At 34.7% G+C, this 21,628-nt stretch overlaps 1 protein-coding gene across 1 annotated transcript; it reads right to left on the reverse strand.

Annotated features, from left to right (window-relative positions):
* Nucleotides 1-3,094: 3,094 nt before the first annotated feature.
* LOC122595316 (phosphatidylinositol N-acetylglucosaminyltransferase subunit P-like) lies at nucleotides 3,095-5,372 on the reverse strand. The gene is made up of 4 exons (XM_043767659.1): nucleotides 5,104-5,372; nucleotides 4,230-4,302; nucleotides 3,601-3,719; nucleotides 3,095-3,385 (listed from the first exon to the last, which is right to left on the reverse strand). The coding sequence occupies exons 1-4, from the start codon at nucleotides 5,288-5,290 to the stop codon at nucleotides 3,261-3,263; spliced, it is 504 nt and encodes a 167-aa protein (XP_043623594.1). The 5' UTR covers nucleotides 5,291-5,372; the 3' UTR covers nucleotides 3,095-3,260.
* Between the last annotated feature and the right edge of the window lie 16,256 nt (nucleotides 5,373-21,628).

The following is a 21,628-nucleotide window of genomic DNA, read 5'->3' on the forward strand; positions in this document are numbered from 1 at the left end:
AAGGGATATTGCGGGTTCGGTCTCCATACTTGATATCATTCGGATCTATTGGCGGATTGTCACCCATCTTTTCTTTTACAAGTGAAAGGTCAAAGAATTCCTCTAGATAGAAGCCTTCTTCGTCCCAATCTGGTGGTGCCGTGTAGTTGATCCTGCGTCTAGGTGGAGTTTTTAGTGGACTAAAAAGAGGTCTCCCCGAAGAACGCAAAATCATCAACTATTAAGGTTTCCTGCAAAACACAACTAACACCACGCGTTAAATGCACTTGTGATAATTCAAATAAACAAGTCTAAACTAATAAAGCAATTAACTTCCTCACGCGTGAGGAAGGATCAAACCACTAAATAAACAACTAATTCGGCACACAGTCCCCGACAGCGGCGCCAAAAACTTGATGTGCAAAATCGAGCTTAAAATTTATAAACTAAAACTACCAAAGAACTCACTACTACGCACTCATGGGCAGTGGCTAATAATGATGTGGGTAATAGGTATAAATTAGTCACATCAGTGGACATATTGTGATGCTTGCTAATTAGAATACAAAGAATGCATGTACCAAAATGGTACATGGGACTATAGGTTCCCACCCATTTACCCTTTTTTTTTAGAATACAAAAAATGTGTAGAATGTACATTTGTGTCTAAGTGATGTATACTTTACTTTGGTATTTGGTTCAAGTCACAACTGAGCAAGGGTTGTGATCTGTGATGCGTAATGGATATAGTATGAATTTGTAGTATGATGACTAATGTGTTTTATTACTTTTACAACTTGCAGATTAGTAACCAAATTGTTGTTAAAACATGCATTTACATATTTAGATTTAAAATCTGCATGCTTTCTTTGCACAACAGATTAGCAGTTTTTCCTTATTCACTTTCTGATGCAAGTTAACACATATCTTTGAACATCCTTATTCACTGTCCTATGCAAGTTTAACACACATCTTTCAACATCCTTATTCACTGTCCTATGCAAGTTTAACACATATCTTTCAATATCTATGACTAATCCTTATTCAAATTTACCTTTTATGGTTCTCTATTTTTCTGGTATGAAGTCTTTTTCCCGATTAGAAGTAGTTATATGTGTTGCTGTTAGTAGTGACTGGATCTTAAAGCATCTGAAGAATTCTGTAATACGAGTTTCATTTGATGGACAACTCAATTTATATTTTCCATTGGAGATAACTGCTTGTTGTATACTACTAATCCTTTATTCCATTTGCTACTCGTATTAATTTGGGTTTATTCTTTAATGTATCAGAGCTACATTGTGTCTTTGAATCAATTCATTACGTCGTCAACTACTACGGCTGGTTCTGTAGAAGGCACTCCATTGTCAAGCATAACAACTATTAAAAAGACTCCACAGTCATCCCCAATAACTGATGAAACTGACATGGTTTTCGTTGATTCAGTCATTCATAATGGGACTACAACAGAAGAAACAAGTTCAAATAAGCTAGAATCATTAGTAAAGCATCTAAGGCTATCTATGCTTCAGGTTTTGCATTCAGCTGAGATAGATCTACCATATAAGAAGCTTTTGGATATTTTGGTTAAAACCGTACCTGAAGAGTATTATATTTTGCATGAAGAGCAGGACAAGGTGGTTAAACTGTTTCCTAGGAAAGTAACGATTTTGCTGCAGTGCTTGGTGTTGGGAATGCTTGCTGTTTCTGCTAGTTTCTTCCTATTTTCGGATGGTCAAAGCTCGTATCATGGCCCTCCACCAACCTAAACGAGTGTCCACCGTAAGATTCTAATCATGCCTTTTGCTCTTTCTAATATGTTTCGTTAGCTGACTTTAATTCTTTCACAAAATCGGAAACTACATACAATAAAGTGAAACTTTCGCCCAACACATATATGGATCTGTGTCATTTGGTAATACACTATTGTAAGAATTAAATTTAGAATATGTTTGATGTTTCGCCCAACATGCAAGATTCATCTATCTATTCTGGTAGGTGAATTTTGCGATTAAAGGTACCTTTGACATTTTGTGCTTCTCATTTTTATAATCAGTGCTCACTAATAGATAAACTCGATAAAGAATTATACGGTATCTATTATGTGAACAAAGTAGACATGATGCTTGTTAAAAATTTGAAAAGACTTGCCTGAAGACCCATGACTTGTTTGGAAAACTGTGTTTGATGTTAAGATCTTGATTAGAATATGCAAGAATAGTAATTTGACATGGCGAGAAGGTTGGAGTTTTATGCTTTGATTGCAGCTCTTTTTGACCCAATCATGATAAACTATGACTATTAAACTTTACGTAAACAAAAGAAATTTTACAAATTGGTATGATACTTGTTCATGACTCCATGGTTATTGGTGTAGGAAAATAGCATTTTATTGGAGGTTCCCAGAGAAAGGATGTGGAGAAGGTCATGAAGATATATTGGTTAGACCACTTACATGAATTAAGAACTCACTCTACTCTGAACATGAAAAGCATGTCTTGTTTACCTCAGTTATAGTATTTTCCATACATGGTCAAAATAAGGGTTTAATGAAGTATTATCAGTTGCATTGCTTTTTAATGAATCTAATTAGTTAACCTAAGTTTCAATATTGCTATATGGAGCGTTTGTGGACATAAATCGTCAGCAATAGGAAATATTATTGAGAACCTTGGCAATTTGAATTATAAGGTCAAGTTTGTGATATTAGTTTGTTGTTAGATTCTGGCAGCTACTGCTTGACTAGAACCAAGTCAGCGATGGTGTTATTTTTAGTATGTTTCTTGTGTCCCAGCATACCATCATGTAATTGATACGATGTCTTGCATTCGGGTTGTACAAACGTATGTCACACGTTAAAACCGAGAACATATATTTCTAGTTTACGAAAAGAGTACCAAGTTGTTATTATCATTACATCATTTAACGTGCTGTAAAATCTGAACGCACGGGTTCCTGCTGCTAAAACTGCCAGGAACCACTAAATGGAATGTTGTGGAAGATGTTGTATTGATATCGGCATGGTCTATGTCTAGGGAACATCCCACTCGTGGCAAAACAAACAAAAGAAATTTCCTTGTAGACACGAGTAAATGAATCATATGATAATCAATGATGGCATCATACCATGACAACAGGTTAACAGACCAAATTTATAACAAGGCCAATCACAAAAGACTTAAAAAACTTAAATAGCATCGAATGATATATACGTGCTCCAAGATATACCACTATGCAATTGAATACTTCTACCAACAACCAGAATATCTGAGAGGTAAATATTATTTCCAATCTTTGAACATTAGCTCATTGATCTGGTTGATTCCAATATCAGAGTAAGGTTCAATGGGTCTGTCATCTTCGTCTAACGCGGCATCAAAGCACACAAGATCTTTGCTGTTTTCATCTGCAAAAAATATACATAAGATACTACACTTGCAGAACATTCTCGAGTAGATCCCTGGACGCATTTGTGGTGGATCCAAATAATGGTTTCATTTGGGTGAAATCAACCCAAATTTAGTACTTATTTGGTTTCACTTGCTCACACCACAACTCTTAATTTAGTACTTTAAGCAGTAAGCAATCTTACACACTGGCATTATAGAAAAACCAACTCACCATATATCGAGTTCAGGGATGTTGGGGGTGGAGTTGCCATAAAGTTGAGGCCAATGTAGAATAGAAAGGTAGTTGCAGCTGTCACAATGGTGTAAGCTGGAAGCGCCAGTGCCCAATACCTGAAAGATGACACCCAAATATCTGATTCAATAACAAATTAACAAGTGCTGCAAATGTAGGTTATCTGATGGTATCAAAACGATCCGGGTGAGTACCTCAAATTAGGTTTGTGTCAGATCAGGTTCTCAGTTAAGTTTGTATAAGTTGGGTTGACTAATAAAACTTTTTGTCCAAAACTTTCATTTTATTACAGATCAGTTGTGTGTATAACACAAGTCTACAAGAAATATATTATCTGAAGGATAATCTAAGCTTTTCAACCCATTTGATCCAATTCAGTTTAAACTGTTATCTAGAATTTACACGTTAAAGCTGTTAAAGGTAATACATGACCGAAACAACCCATGCACAGGTAACGGGAAAAATTGCCACCTCTAACATCTTTCTTCTAGGTCTTCAAATGATATTATCTCATTTTTGCATATAGAATGAAAACCTAAATGAGAACTGTAGATCAAGGTTTACAAAGCAAATGAAAAGCAAGGACTAAAAGGGCCGTGCATACGTACTTGCTAGGATAGTAGAAGATCCCAATAGAATGCAACCAAGGATCAGGAACGTATGCCCATATCATGAAAATAACTGTCGGCACAACAAAATAAATTAATATTGGAATCCTCTAAACACACAAAAATTTCATTGCAGACAGTTGCCCAAGATAAAATTTTTGACCCAATAAGAAGTCAAGGTAAAAACGCACATAAATCTACACAAGCAGATAGTCCTTTATTTACCTTAAAGTCATGAAGACACCAACATTTCCTTCTTGACTAATACCTTTTTTGCATTGTCATTGTTTCTTAATGCTACTGACTGTGGTCCACAACAGTCCTTTAGTTTGTCATTGTTGGAGGATGCTTACAACATTCAACACATAGTCAAATCAATTGTATATAACTGGGTTCAGCATAACGGGTAACCATTTTGATGTGATATATCGATATTGTCACTCACTCTGCCAAATGCTTTTAGGCAGTCATTGTAGATGTGAACAACAGGTAACAAAATCGCTGGACTGGACAAATTCGGTAACAACAAAACTTGTCATTTCTATACTTGTCAAAACAGACTGAGTCAATGAAGAATTATAATTTTGCAATAACACACTTTGGGTGGCTTTCAGTCATTTAGAAGTCGTTGTAGTTTGTAGATGTGAACCAAAGGTGACAAAATGGGTGAACGGATAAGTCCGGAAACAGCAAAAATGGTCCTTTTAATACATGTCAAAGGAGATTGGGTCAATGAGCTATAATATTTTTGCTAAGAAAACACTTTAGGTGACTTTCAATCATTTTGGCTTGTTATCTTCTTAGCTATTTATGCCTCGCTTTAACTTGATATAAGCAAGACGATTTTTAAACAAGTGTAAAAGACGGAGAATACCTGTAGCAACAACTGTTGAAATGGCTCCTACAAATCCATAAACTTCAGAAGGGTTAGGGCCATGCTCTCCCGAAACACCGACACCAGAAGCCTTGTTGTCCGCTTCAAATACAGAGAAAGTTGCTCCCCTGTTTCTAGAATAACTAAGGGTCCTTCTAGGGCTATTGAAAGAACGCTGATCTTCCATCACCTTTAGTATCTAGCAATCACATCTAGTGTCACAAGATGAAATATTCATCACTCCAAGCAAAATGTCTAAACTTTTTTACAATCTAGTACGGCATATGAAAAGATCTACATGAGGACCTACACACCCATATTTTGGTTACTTACAGTTAAATTCTAGCATTTTGGTAATTCATATGAGGATTCACATCTGCTATATTTGTCAGGTTCCTAATTAACACTCGAGATAATCAACTAAAAAAGATATTAGGAAGTTAAAATATGACGGTTTATAATTACATATACAAAATTCTGAACAAAAAGAACATAACATAACCATCAAGATGGATAGATTGGACCTCCTATGTATCAAAGTGGAACAAAAAAGTACAGAATATAAAAATTCAATCACCGGCTATTAATAACATATTGCAAGGCATTCCTCTGGGCAGCACACAATCATACAACTGCCTATAACTCACAATAAATACATAATCCTAACAAGCTATGCATCATGGGTTCATTGATCTAATACTACTAATTACAGCCAGAGGTTAGAGAAATACGTAGAATAACTCAAATCAATACAGGACAACCAACCCAAGGGTTAAGGTTTACCGACATCACCTATCAAAAGCTCATAGAAAAGGTTTGTATTCTATAAATGACCAATGAGTGAGAGAATATTTAAAGACTGGTCATAAGATAAAGATCTTCAGCTTGTCATAAGATAATCATGGAAGGCTGTTTGAACCAATGAATTGTTAAAGGATCAATCAAACTTGGGAATTGGCTCACATGGTTTTTCGTACATACTTTATGCTCCTCCTAATAATCTCGTAGGAATTAACTAGATTAAGACTTTCTAAATTCTAGATAAGACTCTCCTAGAGATGCCAGCTATTGTATACATTGCCAATTCACCAACTCATTATATTTATTGTATTCCATTGTCAGTGAAACTTAACGACCAACATGTTTATATTGCAAGACCACATAGATTGGGAAAAAGTCAGTGACAAGAGGATGCATATGTCTTAAGATGTATGTATAGCACTTAACAATAACAAAAATCCACTATATTCCAGCTATTCCAACTTTGTTTCACAAACCATAAATTATTCAAATAACATATGCCGATATAATTCAATGTTCAATACTTGTACAAAAAATAAATAGCATACAGTAACTGAACTCTCAGACGCTAAACATTAGTTGTGGATCTAATATCTCCACACACATTGTCTTTTATATATCTCTTGTATAAACTAGTTCCCATAACCCGCAACTAGTCATCTATGCAATATTAATAGCTATCTCTGTCATTATAAGTAACTTTTTATAGACAAAACATCCACGGATAACTTTTGAACTCCCTCATTTACATATCTATCAAGCATTTAGGCACTTACTGATGAGTTGGCTTTGTATTTTACCGAGTCTTATGCATTGCGTAAAGTCTTTCTACTTATTTTGTTAAAGACCGTTGTCAACAGGCTTTTTCTTACGAGTTATTTTAGATCTCTTTTATTTTTGTAATGGCTAATTAAATCCCAGATACTACTGAATATAAAAGTATTGAAGCATTTTGCGTCAATATTTTTTCTTTCTTTCATCTCTGATATCTTTTGCTCAAACAATTCGTAATTAACCTTGGTTAAAATCCTGAACACGAATGAAAAGATAGAGGCAAACACGAGGGAAAGAAAGGAGAGATGTCGAATGAAGGGAAAGATTTGCTAGGTGTTGGGCAATTTCAAGAAAAGGGGTTGGCTGCGTTGATTCAGAATGGTGTATGCAAAGTCTATCATCCAAGGGAAGGAGTAATAAATCACACTATGTGTTTTATCTCATAGTAGGAAAAATGCCAAAATCCATTATGTGTTTGATAGTTCACTCAATAGATGAGTCACACTTTTGGCATTGTCGATTGGGACACTTGAGTTATAAAGTGTTATCAACTTTATCACAAAAGGGAATGGTGGAGGGGTTGCCCACGATAAAACTTCCAGATGAAGTATATTCAAAATGATTAGTGGGAAAGTAACATCGTGAGAATTTTGCAAAAAGGAATGTGTGGAACAAAAAAGCTGCAGCTGCTACATTCGGACATATCAAGTCCACTATGAGTCTGATCTCATAAGGCAATAAGCTTTATTGATGATTTTACACGTAAGACTTGGATTTACTTGTTAAATCAAAAAGCAGTAGCTCATAATGCTTTAAAACTTCAATATATGTGTGGAGAAGCAAGCAAAGGTGAACAGACACTGTCTTAGAACAGACAGATGAGGTGAATTCAATTCCGATGTATTCACAGAATTTTGTAAAGAGCAGGGTAATAATAGACAGTTGACAACAGTCTATACACCGCTGAAAAACGGTGCGGCTGAGCGAAACAAAATCGAAACATCATGAAATATGGTTTGCAGTATGTTAGATGAGATCATGAGAAACTCATGCCTAAAGAATTTTGGGCAGATGCAGCAATTTGGTGTATTCATGTTCTAAATAGGTATCCAACAGCAGCTTTAGACAATAAGACTCCACAAGAAGCTTGGAGAGGCAGTAAGCCTAATGTAGATTACTTTCGATTTACTGGCTGTTTAGCACATGCACACGTGCCGAGTGAAAAACAAAGTAATCTGGATGATAGAAGTAAGCCACGTGAACTTATTGGTGTTAGTAAGGAGTCTAAAGCTTACAAGCTATTTGATCCCATAGAATACATGTTGAATCTAAGCAGAGATGCGGATTTTGTAGAAAATGTGGATCAGAATCGGAAAACTAATACTCGAAAAGTTAGTAAAGTACTTACATGGGGAGATCCTAATGAACATAAAAGTCAAGAAAATACTTACGAGGCTAACGTGTATCCTTGGTCATCAAGGAAATGACGAAATTAATTTAAACTCTTGAGGGGAAAATGCAAAAAACTCTCTTAGGAAACATCTACAGATCTACTAATGCTCAAGAGAGGAAAACCCATGGAAAGAGAAAGATATTCACACTATCATTACTCTTAACTTAATGAAAAATGATAAATCCTCCTAAAGCTACAACCTTGTGACACATGTAATCCACTAATTTTCGTTCACCGTCATATCTCTTGATTTTGTAATGTGTAGTGATCTTGTTGTTAAGTAGTTGAAAAACAATTAAATTGTAGACATTCAAACAAATAAATTAACATTGCAACCCATGATTAGTAGCATTATCATCGAAAACAACACAATCCGTAAACTCTTTGTTGTTGTATGTTTGTACCACTAATTTGTACCTGTAAAAATGAAAGATCAGTGACATGATTAAGAGTTAAAGTAAATTATGTGATGTTAAGCATATATATGGTGACGCTGCACATACATAAATTTACCAATAGCAAAAATTACACATCTCGTGTGTTTGTGGTTGGAACAGCACCCCCCTTTTTTTTCCCTATCATATCCCATCATCTTCACAACGTGAAAAGCTTGTATAGATAACAACTACAAAATAAAAATAGCTACATACCTGATATTCCTTGCTGCTACTATTCTGTCGCTATGAAACTTGAACTCTCCTGGATACTACAAGAGTTTTCTTCCTTTTTTTTTTCAAAAACAAATAACTTGTAACTCCCAAATTTATTAGATATAATCTAAAATAAACATAGTTACCAAATTATGAGTATCACATAACATAAAACAAAGATATATATGTAAGGGTGTATAGTGGAAAGTGTTGGTCATAGATTAGTATTTGGCTGACGCGTTAGCAGCTTTAGCGGCTTGAGATGTGAGCAGCTCAATTCTTAAGCACGCCTAAGCACGCCTGAAGCAGTGTGTCTGTCTCACTACAAAAAACTTTCATTTTTTGGCGGAGAGATGTGTTTTGCTATAAATGAGAATAGCATGCCCGACTGCCTTTTTGTATACATCTTGGTTAGGGATAGTGTTGTTGGGTCTTGTATGATTGTAATTTGCAGATCTTTGCTACCGCTGCTGGATTCATAAGTTTGTGACCTAATATATGATAAGTTCTATGAGCATGAGTTGCGACATAAAAGATGTCAATCTGTTTCCAACAACATGATAAAGTCTATCCTTTGAAAATTAATAGTGTGTCAGTGTGACTATAAGAGTAATATTCTAAGGCAATAACAATAAGACTACAGGAGTCCATTTAAAAATATATATTAATATAACTATGTGAGTAAACAACTTGTAGATTTTTATGATATAACTATGTGAGTAAACAACTTGTAGATTTCTAACATAAAAATAGACAAAAAGGCAATACAACCAAACCATACAGTCTTCTGCTCTAAACTATACTTTTATTGCTAACGAAAAATACATTTTTCAGCACTCCAGGTAAAATTAGCACTCCATTCTTTTCCAAAGATCAAGACAACCAACATGTTGTGCAAAAGTCAAACCAACCTACTTTAATCATTCTACTACTAATAGGCTAACTATCAAAACCAAGAACAAAAAGAGATTACAAAAAGAATTGCTAATAATAGTAGTTAATTTGGACTGAGACAGTTGCATAGCTAATCGGTGATGATTTTTATTTACCGGTTAGCATCACTGGCCTAGTCATCAAAACCCCTCATCATCATTTGCTGATTTGTTAGATATAAAAAGGTTAAAACATTGACCCGAACCCATTACCCAGCCGTAACCCACGCATTTTGCAACCTCTATCTTATCTCACTGACGCTTTTTGAGGTGACCAGTCAATCCAACGTTGCTGGGCTTGAACCTATGAATCACTATGCGTTGGTTTATAATGAGAATAGAGTACTACACTCACCACCCTTGTTGCGTTCAGAAGACGACTATTTTAGTGGGTTTGATTGTTTGAACTTATAAATCACTATGTGTTGGTTTATAATGGGAATAAAGCACTATACCTACCACCCTTGTATGTTCAGAGGGTACTAATTTGGTGGGTTTGGTTCTATCTTTTAAAACCAAACTCGTTAACCAAATAACTTATTTAGCAATCAAACTCATGTCATAATCCCCACACTCAACAACCATATAGTTGGACTAAGACAGTTGCATAGCTAATCGGTCATGATTTTTATTTACTGGTTAGCATCACCGGCCTAGTCACCAAAACCCCTCATCATTATTTGCTTATTTGTTAGATATAAAAAGGTTAAATATTGACCCGAACCCATTACCCAACCGTAACCCACGCATTTTGCAACCCCTATCTTATCTCACTGACGCTTTTTGAGGTCACCAGTCAATCCAACGTCGTTGGGTTTGAACCTATGAATCACTATGTGTTGGTTTATAATGAGAATAAAGTACTACACTCACCACCCTTGTTGCGTTCAGAAGGCGACTATTTTAGTGGGTTTGATTGTTTGAACTTATAAATCACTATGTGTTGGTTTATAATGGGAATAAAGCACTATACCTACCACCCTTGTATGTTCAGAGGGTACTAATTTGGTGGGTTTGGGTCTATCTTTTAAAACCAAACTCGTTAACCAAATAACTTATTTAGCAATCAAACTCATGTCATAATCCCCACACTCAACACCCATATAGTTGGACTGAGACAGTTGCATAGCTAATCGGTCATGATTTTTGTTTACTAGTTAGCATCACCGGCCTAGTCATCAAAACCCCTCATCATTATTTGCTTAGTTGTTAGATATAAAAAGGTTAAAACATTGACCCGAACCCATTACCCAGCCGTAACCCACGCATTTTGCAACCCCTATCTTATCTCACTGACGCTTTTTGAGGTCACCAGTCAATCCAACATCGCTGGGTTTGAACCTATGAATCACTATGTGTTGGTTTATAATGAGAATAGAGTACTACACTCACCACCCTTGTTGCGTTCAGAAGGTGACTATTTTAATGGGTTTGATTGTTTGAACTTATGAATCACTATGTGTTGGTTTATAATGGGAATAAAGCACTATACCCACCACCCTTGTATGTTCAGAGGGTACTAATTTGGTGGGTTTGGGTCTATCTTTTAAAACCAAACTCGTTAACCAAATAACTTATTTAGCAATCAAACTCATGTCATAATCCCCACACTCAGCAACCATATGGTTAGACACATGCACACCATTTTAAACGACACAAAACATACGAATCGGAAATCCTATCCCAATTCATGACCAACACTGTCTCATAAATGACCATAACGTGCAAATAATGTAACATTTTTGTACTTATTTCACCAAATATTAAATTCAAGAATATTAGACCATATAATGATATAGATAATATTGGGCATCAACATGAAACAAAAAAAACTCACCGCCTAGTATTTTATTTTCAAACTCTTCAATATAAAAGCCTCTTTCTTTGTAGGCATATAAAAAGCCTCACAAAAGTCCTATCCTTAATTCATTAACTACAAATCCAAACACCGAAACACATCAATAAGAAAGCCAGGATATGGAATGGTGCATAAACACACGTCTTTCAAACTGATATATGTATATAGATTAACACACAAATTTGGAGAAAACAACAGGTACATTGTTTCTTAGAGTAGGACGGACATAGGCGTTTTGAATAAGTAAATACCAGGATATCAACTCTTAACATCGACTCAATCTCATAAAGCCTGTCAGATTTCTCCAAATCATATCTAGATTTATCAAAAACTATAAAGAATCACAAACACAATACCTACATTCAATTTAAAAAACAAACCCACCAAAAATATCTCATCATGTGAAGCCAACAAAATAATTACAATACTAATAAAGAAATTTACCTAACAATGGCGATTCAACTGCAAGAATGTGTGGAAGATTTTTGGAACACTCGAAATTCATAAACCTAAAATCAATTTCAAATGCACAAATCAATCCAAAGAAAACTATGACAAACTTTATCGGCCAGAAACCGTAGCACTAATCAGAGAATCAAAAAAATTTGATTTATTAGTAACAAAAATATATGAATTACAAATATTTGATAAAGATATATGAATCAGAAAAGAATAAGAAGAATCACCAGCGATATATTAAAAAATGGGGATGATAACTTACAGCGTGTGTTTTGGGGAAGGAGGAAGACGGGAAAGAACAGATTAGGGTTAGGAGATGTGAAAGAATAGATACCGGTTTTTAGAGAGGGGGATGGAACCTGATTTTTAGTTTAGATGGCTCAGATTGATTTGTGTATTAATTTGAATGGCCCAGATTAAAAATTTAATTTAATTTTTTCTCTCTGCTCTGCAAGCAAAATATATATATATATATATATATATATATAATTTTAAAGACCATTCTAAAATCTTTCTAATTAAAAAAGTTTTTAATCCATAAAATGTTAAATTTACCCTCTTTATTTAAAATATGTTTGAATTTAAGATTACTAATAAGCATAATTGATTAACAGTATGACTAGTTTACATAGATATATTTCATGTGTGTTGGTCAGAATAAAAAATCATTCTGAGACAAAATAATCAATGTAGACAATAAAATGTGATTAAGATGAGCAAAATAACCCAAACTCAAAATTATACCAGTACCAAAATATCATACAAATGATATTCAGTATGTTTTAGCTTTAAAGTTTAACAGTTTTTTTTTTACTTTTATGTCTATACCATCGATGGAAAAAAAAAACATTAATATGATATAAATTAGAGTAATAGTATATCCAACTAACTCATCATCCTAATTCTAACTACAAAATCAAAATCATGTCATCATACCATGCAACAAATTCAAGATACGGTATTAAGAAAAAGTTAGTTCAATTCACGTGTTATATTTTCATGAATTTTAGAGGAATTTTAACAAGATTTACCATTCACTATTTATAATACCTTATAAAACAAACTGACATTTATTTTAGAAAATTCAACATTTTTTTCAATATCCTCAACCTATCCCTAAATAACCCTAACAAAAGTATTTAGATAAGTTAGTTTTTGCAACTTATTATTTTTTGCATCTAATCATCGACTTATATTTAGAATGATAAGCACGGTTAGATAACTCGTCACATCTCATGAACGTAACCCAAAGAGCTTGTATAATCGTTATGACATCTCACGTATTATAAACTGTTGCCGCTGCAATGCGCAATCACCCTTTTAGTTAATTAATAAGGAATATAAAACTCATACAGATTTCTCTCGAATCAGAAAACCCACTAAACAAATACCCAATGAACATTGTTTGAAAGGCCCAGAGCATGTCCCATTAACAGAAAAGCCCATATCTGACATATTGATAGCAATATATAACTTTCAAAAATGATAGGGAGACCTACTAAAAACACCTAATTTTTAGTCTAACCATTTAAATTAGCCATCTGTCATTTTTATTTTAAGTCAAAATATAAATAAATTATATTTTGATTTTACCCTTTTCTTTTTGTTTTACGTAATGTTGATTTATATTATATCTCATTAGTTAATGTCTTTCATTTAACAAACATAAATTCCAAGTACCAATTTTTGTGAAGATCGAACTTCATATACAAATTTATTCTTTGTATAAAGCACAAAAACAAATTTTTGTACACTAATAAAAATCATGATAGCTTCATCCACTAATTTTTGTACACGAATCATTTTATGGAAACAAGATTTGTAAAATTACATTTTATATGTGAAAAAATAATTAGGGGTATAATAGTAATAATACAAAATAATTAATGACCATTTAAAATGTATTGACAGATGGCTAGTTTAAATGGTTAGACTAAAGATTAGGTGTTTTTAGTAGGCATCCCTATCATTTTTGATACTAAACACGTTTTTTTTAAACGTGTTTAGTATCAAAAATGTCATCATAACAACATAGGTCTTTTCAACATACATTTTATAGCATATCATTATCATTTTTGATACTAGACACGTGAACGTTTTTTGCACGTGTCACGGCAACTTAATAATTCTAGTGAACTAGATTAAGAAGCCATGTAATCATGCACATTTCACATATCATTAACATATATCACATTTCAATTCATCTCAAGACATGACATAGCATTTCATAGCATATCATCCAAAAACACATCATATCATAGCGTATCATAACAATTCATATCATCTAATAGCATATCATAACAATTCATATCATCTCATAGCATATCATAACAATATATATCATCTCATGCCAGTGGGGTAACATTTCAGGCTTCAATATGCATATACATAGCCCATATCACCTCCCGTATAATCCCGAATACCCATAAGCAAACAAGATATCATTAGGGGAAGTTATTATAAGAAAACTATGTTTTTGCTGAACCCTCAGCGTGTCAAAGTTATGTATCTTACCTCGTAGAAACGTACAAAATGATAACGTAAGTTACCAAGCTTTGCAAGTATTCTCGACTACCTATAATCATTAAACGACATAATGAGCTAAAGTACCTACTTACTTATGTTCATGAATCAAGCTTAAATATCTATAAACATGACCCATGACAAGGCTTGATGCATCGGACATTTGATTAATACTTTAAAGCTTACATAACTCGACGAAACTCGGCATTCACTTACTAAATTAACCTTTCTGGAAACTTGACATCACAACCATCTTTAAAAAACATTACCATTAGAAAGTAGACTCTCTCACGATTCCGTGGATAGCTTATTTTGTCAAAAACAGAGTTACGGTTCAAAAGTTATGACCATTTGAAAATTTAGTCGCTATTGCGTTGCAATGAGCAAATTGCGTCGCAACTTAAGTCACTGTATTTTTGTTGCGCCGCAACTGGCCCTGATTCTGCACAAAAATCATTGTTTAACCTCCAAAACATAACCAAACACACCCCAAGCGACCCCAAACCTTATGAACGACTTTTGTACCTCAAGATTCACCATTTTAAGACCATAATGATGCAATGAAATCATTGATTAACCCCTACTTGATTTGCATCACAATAACAAACGTTTTAGGTTACCGAATTGACAAAACTGACGATTTTCAATCGATTAACACACCCTATGGTCCAGATCTGATATGACACTTATAATTACTCCATTTTATCATAAAAATATTAGTAACAACAAGATTATACCTTCTGGAATCCCCAACATACCAATAGATTGCAGTAACGGTTACCGGGTCGAAATCAACGATTCTAGCAGCGAAATACATATAATCGATCAAGACCAGGTATGAACAAATTGAATAGATGTAAATGACCAATAATCAGTAGGTATTACGATCCATACCTTGAATATGATTAGAAGATCGAATTATAAGCCTTAAATCTCTCCTAATTAGGCGGGAATCGATGAAACTGAATCAAGAATGATAATGGAGGCAGACCCAAACTTTCACACACTTAATTCTGGAGAAAATTGGGTCTTAGGGTTCCCTAACCCCCTCCTAAACCGTCCACCTTTTAGCCAAATGACCAAAGTGCCCTTAACTTGAATCTAACGGTCGTTAAGGCTCAAATTAATGAACCGAAAACTTAGTCGACCAAACGAGCACCTTATATACCGACCGAAAACTATAATAACATCTTATGATCATTAATAACTCATTCAAGTACCACATTAATCCTTGATGCCACAATAGTTAATTAACTAACGGTGTCAAAGTCAATTGACGTTCAAGGTCAAGGTCAAAGATAGAATAGTTTAGTTTGTTACTCACACTTTCCTAAACATACACTTATGATTCTCAACTTTACATTCTTTCATTTAATGTCCTTCTACTTCACATCTTAACATATAAGGCTTGAATGAATTAATGGGATTACCTACCGACTCATGAAACACATCATAAACATCTTAAGCATCTTAAACACATTAGCACATCAATCATTAAGGCATAAAATACTCACACATATAGCACATTAAACACATATAATCATTAAATCTCCTATAGACTTGACGGACACGAAGTGTTGACTTAACGACTCAAGTCAACCGTTAAATAAAAGTTCAGAATGTTACAATTATCTCCCCTTGAGAGGATTTCGTCCTCGAAATCACTTCAGCGTAAAAATTTTTAGTATAATTCCTGAATTAACTTTCACCATAAATGTGATTCCATCTCATTAGCACAGGCTCAATTAACTCCCTACGAAACTTCTTTTACTTCCAGCCAAGAATCTTAACCGAATCATCTAAAATCATTTCTTAGCACCAATACTCACATCTCTCAATGAAGTCACATAGGCATATGTTCAATAACACTCACGAAAGTACTATGGATGTCATCTAAAATCAATACACAAGCACATATCATATATCTTCTAGAGTTTACCCTTTATGAAGATCAAACACAAAACTTAATGGAACTCCATGCTTACATCACCTATATACGTGTGGCATGCTTCACCACGCGCACATACTCACGAGTAACGAGAAGAAGGAGCATTTTTATCAACTAGTCTTCAACGACTCATATCACATCATTGTCCTTAGGTGTTATAAACAACTTCGTCACATAATCCATAGCCATCATATAAGTACATTTCTACTTCGGAATAACCGATTGATGTATCTTTCCATAGGTTTGACTTGATTACTGGTCACACATTTTTGTACACACACTATCACATCACTCTTGATATTTAACCGTCATAAAATGGGTTTCAAATCAGCATACACCCTTGTACTACTTGGATGGATATAATATCAGGACCTATGGGTCTCTTCAGCTTTGCATAGCCAAACTCATTGAACTTCTTACATAGTCTTTTCTATTTTCACTTTACCTTTCATCCGTTTCATAATTTCTTTGGTTCAATCTTTAAATCAAAACAAGTAATCACCTCATTTCTTCAACCTTCATAAGTAGTACACACATTACATTCAACGAAGACTATTCATTTGGCGGATAAGACCTTCCGACACATATCCTTATTAACTTGCTACTATGACTCGCATAATTTATTGAACAAAAGGTTGACTTGCCATAACCTTTGATGCATAACACATCTTACTAATAGCTCGCCTTTTCGACTCAAAGCATCCGCCACGACATTAGCTTTACCTGTTTGGTGCTTGATTTCACATTCATAATCTCTAAGTAATTCCATCCATCTTCTTTTATCTCAGATTCATATACATCTAAGAAAGCACATATTGTAAGCTCTTATGATCAATGAATAGAGTTCACTTAGCGCCATATAAGTAGTGTCCCCACAACTTCAATGCAAAGACCACTTCAGTAAACTTTATATCATGAGTGGGGTAATTCTTCTCATAAGGCTTCATCTGATGTAACGCATTAGCAATGACTATGTCTCAATGCATATGATCACAGCCCAAAAACATCTATGTCCTCGAGTAAGAATAAAACAGGAGCTTTACATAACTTCTTTTTCATACATTTTTTCCTACATGTCCAATGTAACGGTACGGTTGTTCACCAAGAATAATCATTCATGGACAACCTGCCTACTACGGGCTCATATCATATCAATACCTTTAGATTCCCACGTAGCTTTGTCTCTTGGTCCATGATAACGTGACTCCTCACTTCCGTTAAAGGATCATTGAATATTTACTTTGTAACAAAACTTTCGGTGTCTAACCTCAGCTTTTAACCCTATCACATGTCAACATATAAGATTTACTACACCTCGTATCATAATATGTCGTATCACTTTTCAGAGGGCATCCAATAAAGCATGTCGCCACAGTTCATAAGCCTCCCCGAGTTGAAAATCATAACAATACTCTTTAAGCAAACATAATGTTCTTCATCATACTTAGAATGGCAAGATTTTTCATTTATAGACGTAATGACAAAACGATCTAGAGAAAACTTTAGGCTTGATTACTTAAATTCATACACATCAAAGACTTTCATCATCCACAAATGGTAGCAACATCATAAATCTATCTTATAAAAGAAATACATCCCACAATCAAAAACATTAACTTCTTCCTATAAGTGAGAACAAAACGGAGGGTGCGCTTGCATGGACGTAGCACTAGTCACACATCGATTGAAGGTTCGACCTCACGATCGAAATGAAACTAGGAACTTTATTAGAACATCTCAAAACTACGTGTAGCCTCGACTTTAGAAATATAATCTTTGCCTTTTAAACTTTTCTTAAGTTCTTTATGTTGAGGAGCAGTCATACACAAAATTTTGTACACATATAGGATATCAACATCACCTTTACACTCATGCTATATCAGGAAGAATCTCCACCTATAGATACTCGTTTGAATCGTCATATATCATCCTGTAGGCGAAGCCAAAACTAAACGAGTCATAAGTCCAAAATAGACCAAAGCATGTGTCGCATATTATCTATGATCAGGAAAGATAATTTCAAACGAAACCTAAACGTTTTCCTTACACCCAAGCACAATTTTAACACTTCACAACTTAAATGTAGCTTCACATCATAACATTGTGTTCATATAATGGAAGAGTTTCATGGTTAAGGGTTCAGTCAACTTTAGTGTTAACTTCTTTACTTGCTTCAGCTTCATCATTCTTTGATCCAAAGATACATGACTACTCTTCACGTGGTTGAATATGATAACATTCAGTGATTTCATCATTCTCACTTCATTCGGATCAACACAGACACGGTCTCACAAACACACACATGTCGTGATACACTTACAATTACGTTCGCGACCGAAATTGTAACTGTATCCTTCCAAACGTGTGCCGGTAACCCTTATATGCGTCACCTACTTATAACCCTTCAAGTATCCATCATCAAATCTACTCGTCAAACTTCAAATCCGAGTTCTTTAAGCCCGTGGGCTAACATAATACATCAGTTCATAGAAATCTTACCAACTTCGTTACTTTCTACTCCGGTTAACACAAGTATGGCCATACAACATGCTGGCGTCGTGATACGCTTGCATTTATGTTCCGGACCATAATTGTAATTGTATCACTTCACATGCAAGTTAATTAGCACATTTGTGTATCACATACTTTCACCAATTCCATTCACATAATCCTTATCATCCATACAACATCTTATTTCCGTTGCGGTCCTTGTCATTAACCTCGTGGGTTGGATGCCATTTCACCTAATCCATCAAATTTCCTTTCATTCCAACCACTTCACACATAAGTTACAGCGCACATTTATCAAATTCAGTTAGGTAAATAGAACATCACCTCGAGGACCGTCTATCGTAGCAATAGAATAAATTAGCGACGGAAAAGCGAGAAAGTGAAGAATAAAGGCTAAAAACATATTCACATATCATGAAACAATCATCATAATGCCTTATTCCTAAACTCTCACTCATCCCAACCCGTCCTAAGGCATTTCATCTCAAAGGCTAAGCATACCTACTTAAGCCTAACTTGATCTCTATCAGTTTAAGTCCAATTCCTACGACCAACCTATAGTTATTGGTTCACTTAAACCATTTCTCTGATACTAACTTGTAACACTCATCGTTTAAAAATATGGATTTCCAAAAACTTTCGCCTAACGGCATTAAAAGAGAGCGGAATTAAACTTTAAAAGACCAAACCAAAAGAACCTGTTTGGTTCATTAATTATTTGGTGTTACTAGCCATATCATCAAAATAATTTCAACTGGAAACCCATCGGTTGCCCACCATTAAACAATCGATCACAATACCAATTTAAGTCATAAACATCTTAACATAAAACAAATTTCTAAAATGAGCAGCCGCTATGGGTAAATTATAGTCATCCTCAAATGCAATCTACCCATACCTCACACTTTATTCATCATCTAGCTCAAGCTTGCTAAACTTGAGGGAGAAACACATTTCAAAAAGCAAGTGTTAGCTAACGAATTAGCTAAGTAAGATAACACCTCATTTATAAAACGTTTGTCCAATTAAAACATTATATAAGAGTCGTATTACATCATTAAGGCACATATCATCTCCTTCGATTTCGGAGATTAGAGCAGAATAACTCCGTAACGGCGGAGAAGGCTTTCGCCTCGAATCCAAACGATTTATCGTCTTTTGTTAAGAGATTTCTAGTTAGGACTTGATCGAGGGATCAAATTTATCTGGAACATAAAGTAACAAGACCAAAACCCGGCATCATCGCATCATTGCATTCAACATTTTTCATATAAGGTAGTTCATCCTAAATGTGCCTATACACCTTTACATCTTTACATCTCACATTAACACATCATTATAGTGGTGACATAAGTCCCACCCGACTAGATGGTTAAACCTTACAGCTGACCATCGATGTCTTTAAGGAATGGCAAGCCAATCTTTGAGTAATCCGTATGTACAAGACAAGTGAGGTTGGTAAGACCTCCCGTATTATTCTCCACATTGTACCTCGATGCAAGGAGCCACCCAAGCAACCACATCAAACGCACAACCCTGGCAAAGGCATGTACGGGTTAAGCTTAACAATTCTCACATCACTTACGAGCTCGGTTTACATCACATATAGTTTTGGTATCCACGTTACCTGAACATCATCACATGTCATCTTTTACGTTTGGGCCCTTAAACGTGAACGTGTCACGACAACTTAATAATTCTAGTGAACTAGATTAACAAGCCATGTAATCATGCACATTTCACATATCATTAACATATATCACATTTCAATTCATCTCAAGACATTATATAGCATTTCATAGCATATCATCCAAAAACACATCATATCATAGCGTATCATAACAATTCATATCATCTCATAGCATATGATAACAATTCATATCATCTCATAGCATATCATAACAATACATATCATCTCATGTCATTAGGGTAGCATTTCAGGCTTCAATATGCATTGTGAAAACATGTTTCAGCACGTTCCCGGATCAATTAACACGAGATCTAACAATCATAGATGTGCGGAATCCATCTATGATCGTCTTTAGGGTTAATTAATGATTATCATGATAAACACACATGAAGATAATAAGAATAGGAGATAAACACAAAAATACTATCATTAATCATATGATTACAAGATGAATCCGTATGAACAACATCTACAATGATTACGGATTACAATCATTGAGACGAATCGTGATAGTTTGGGCGGTATCTCGAGGTATAGATCTCTACCTCGAGAACCTAGTGAATGACTCTATGTTGCAACTAAATCATCAATCTAAATTCGTGACCTAAGACTTATATTTATAGGTTGTACAAACAGACTGGGCTGTCAAATTCGTACAAACGGGCTGGGCCTTACTAACTTAATAGTTCTTACGAACTTAAACTTCGTAAGCATAATTGTACGAATTTCTCAGCCTTTTAGAATTATTGCATCGGACAACTAATTGTGCACTTTATGTGCTCTAACATGCATATACATAGCCCATATCACCTCCCGTATAATCTTGAATATCCATAAGCAAACAAGATATCATTAGGGGAAGTTATTATGTAACACCCGTCATTTTAAAACCTGGATTTCAAAAAAACTTTTGCCAAACGGCGTTT

The sequence above is a fragment of the Erigeron canadensis genome, chromosome 4 (genome assembly GCF_010389155.1).
Source record: "Erigeron canadensis isolate Cc75 chromosome 4, C_canadensis_v1, whole genome shotgun sequence".
NCBI classification, from domain to species: domain Eukaryota; kingdom Viridiplantae; phylum Streptophyta; class Magnoliopsida; order Asterales; family Asteraceae; genus Erigeron; species Erigeron canadensis.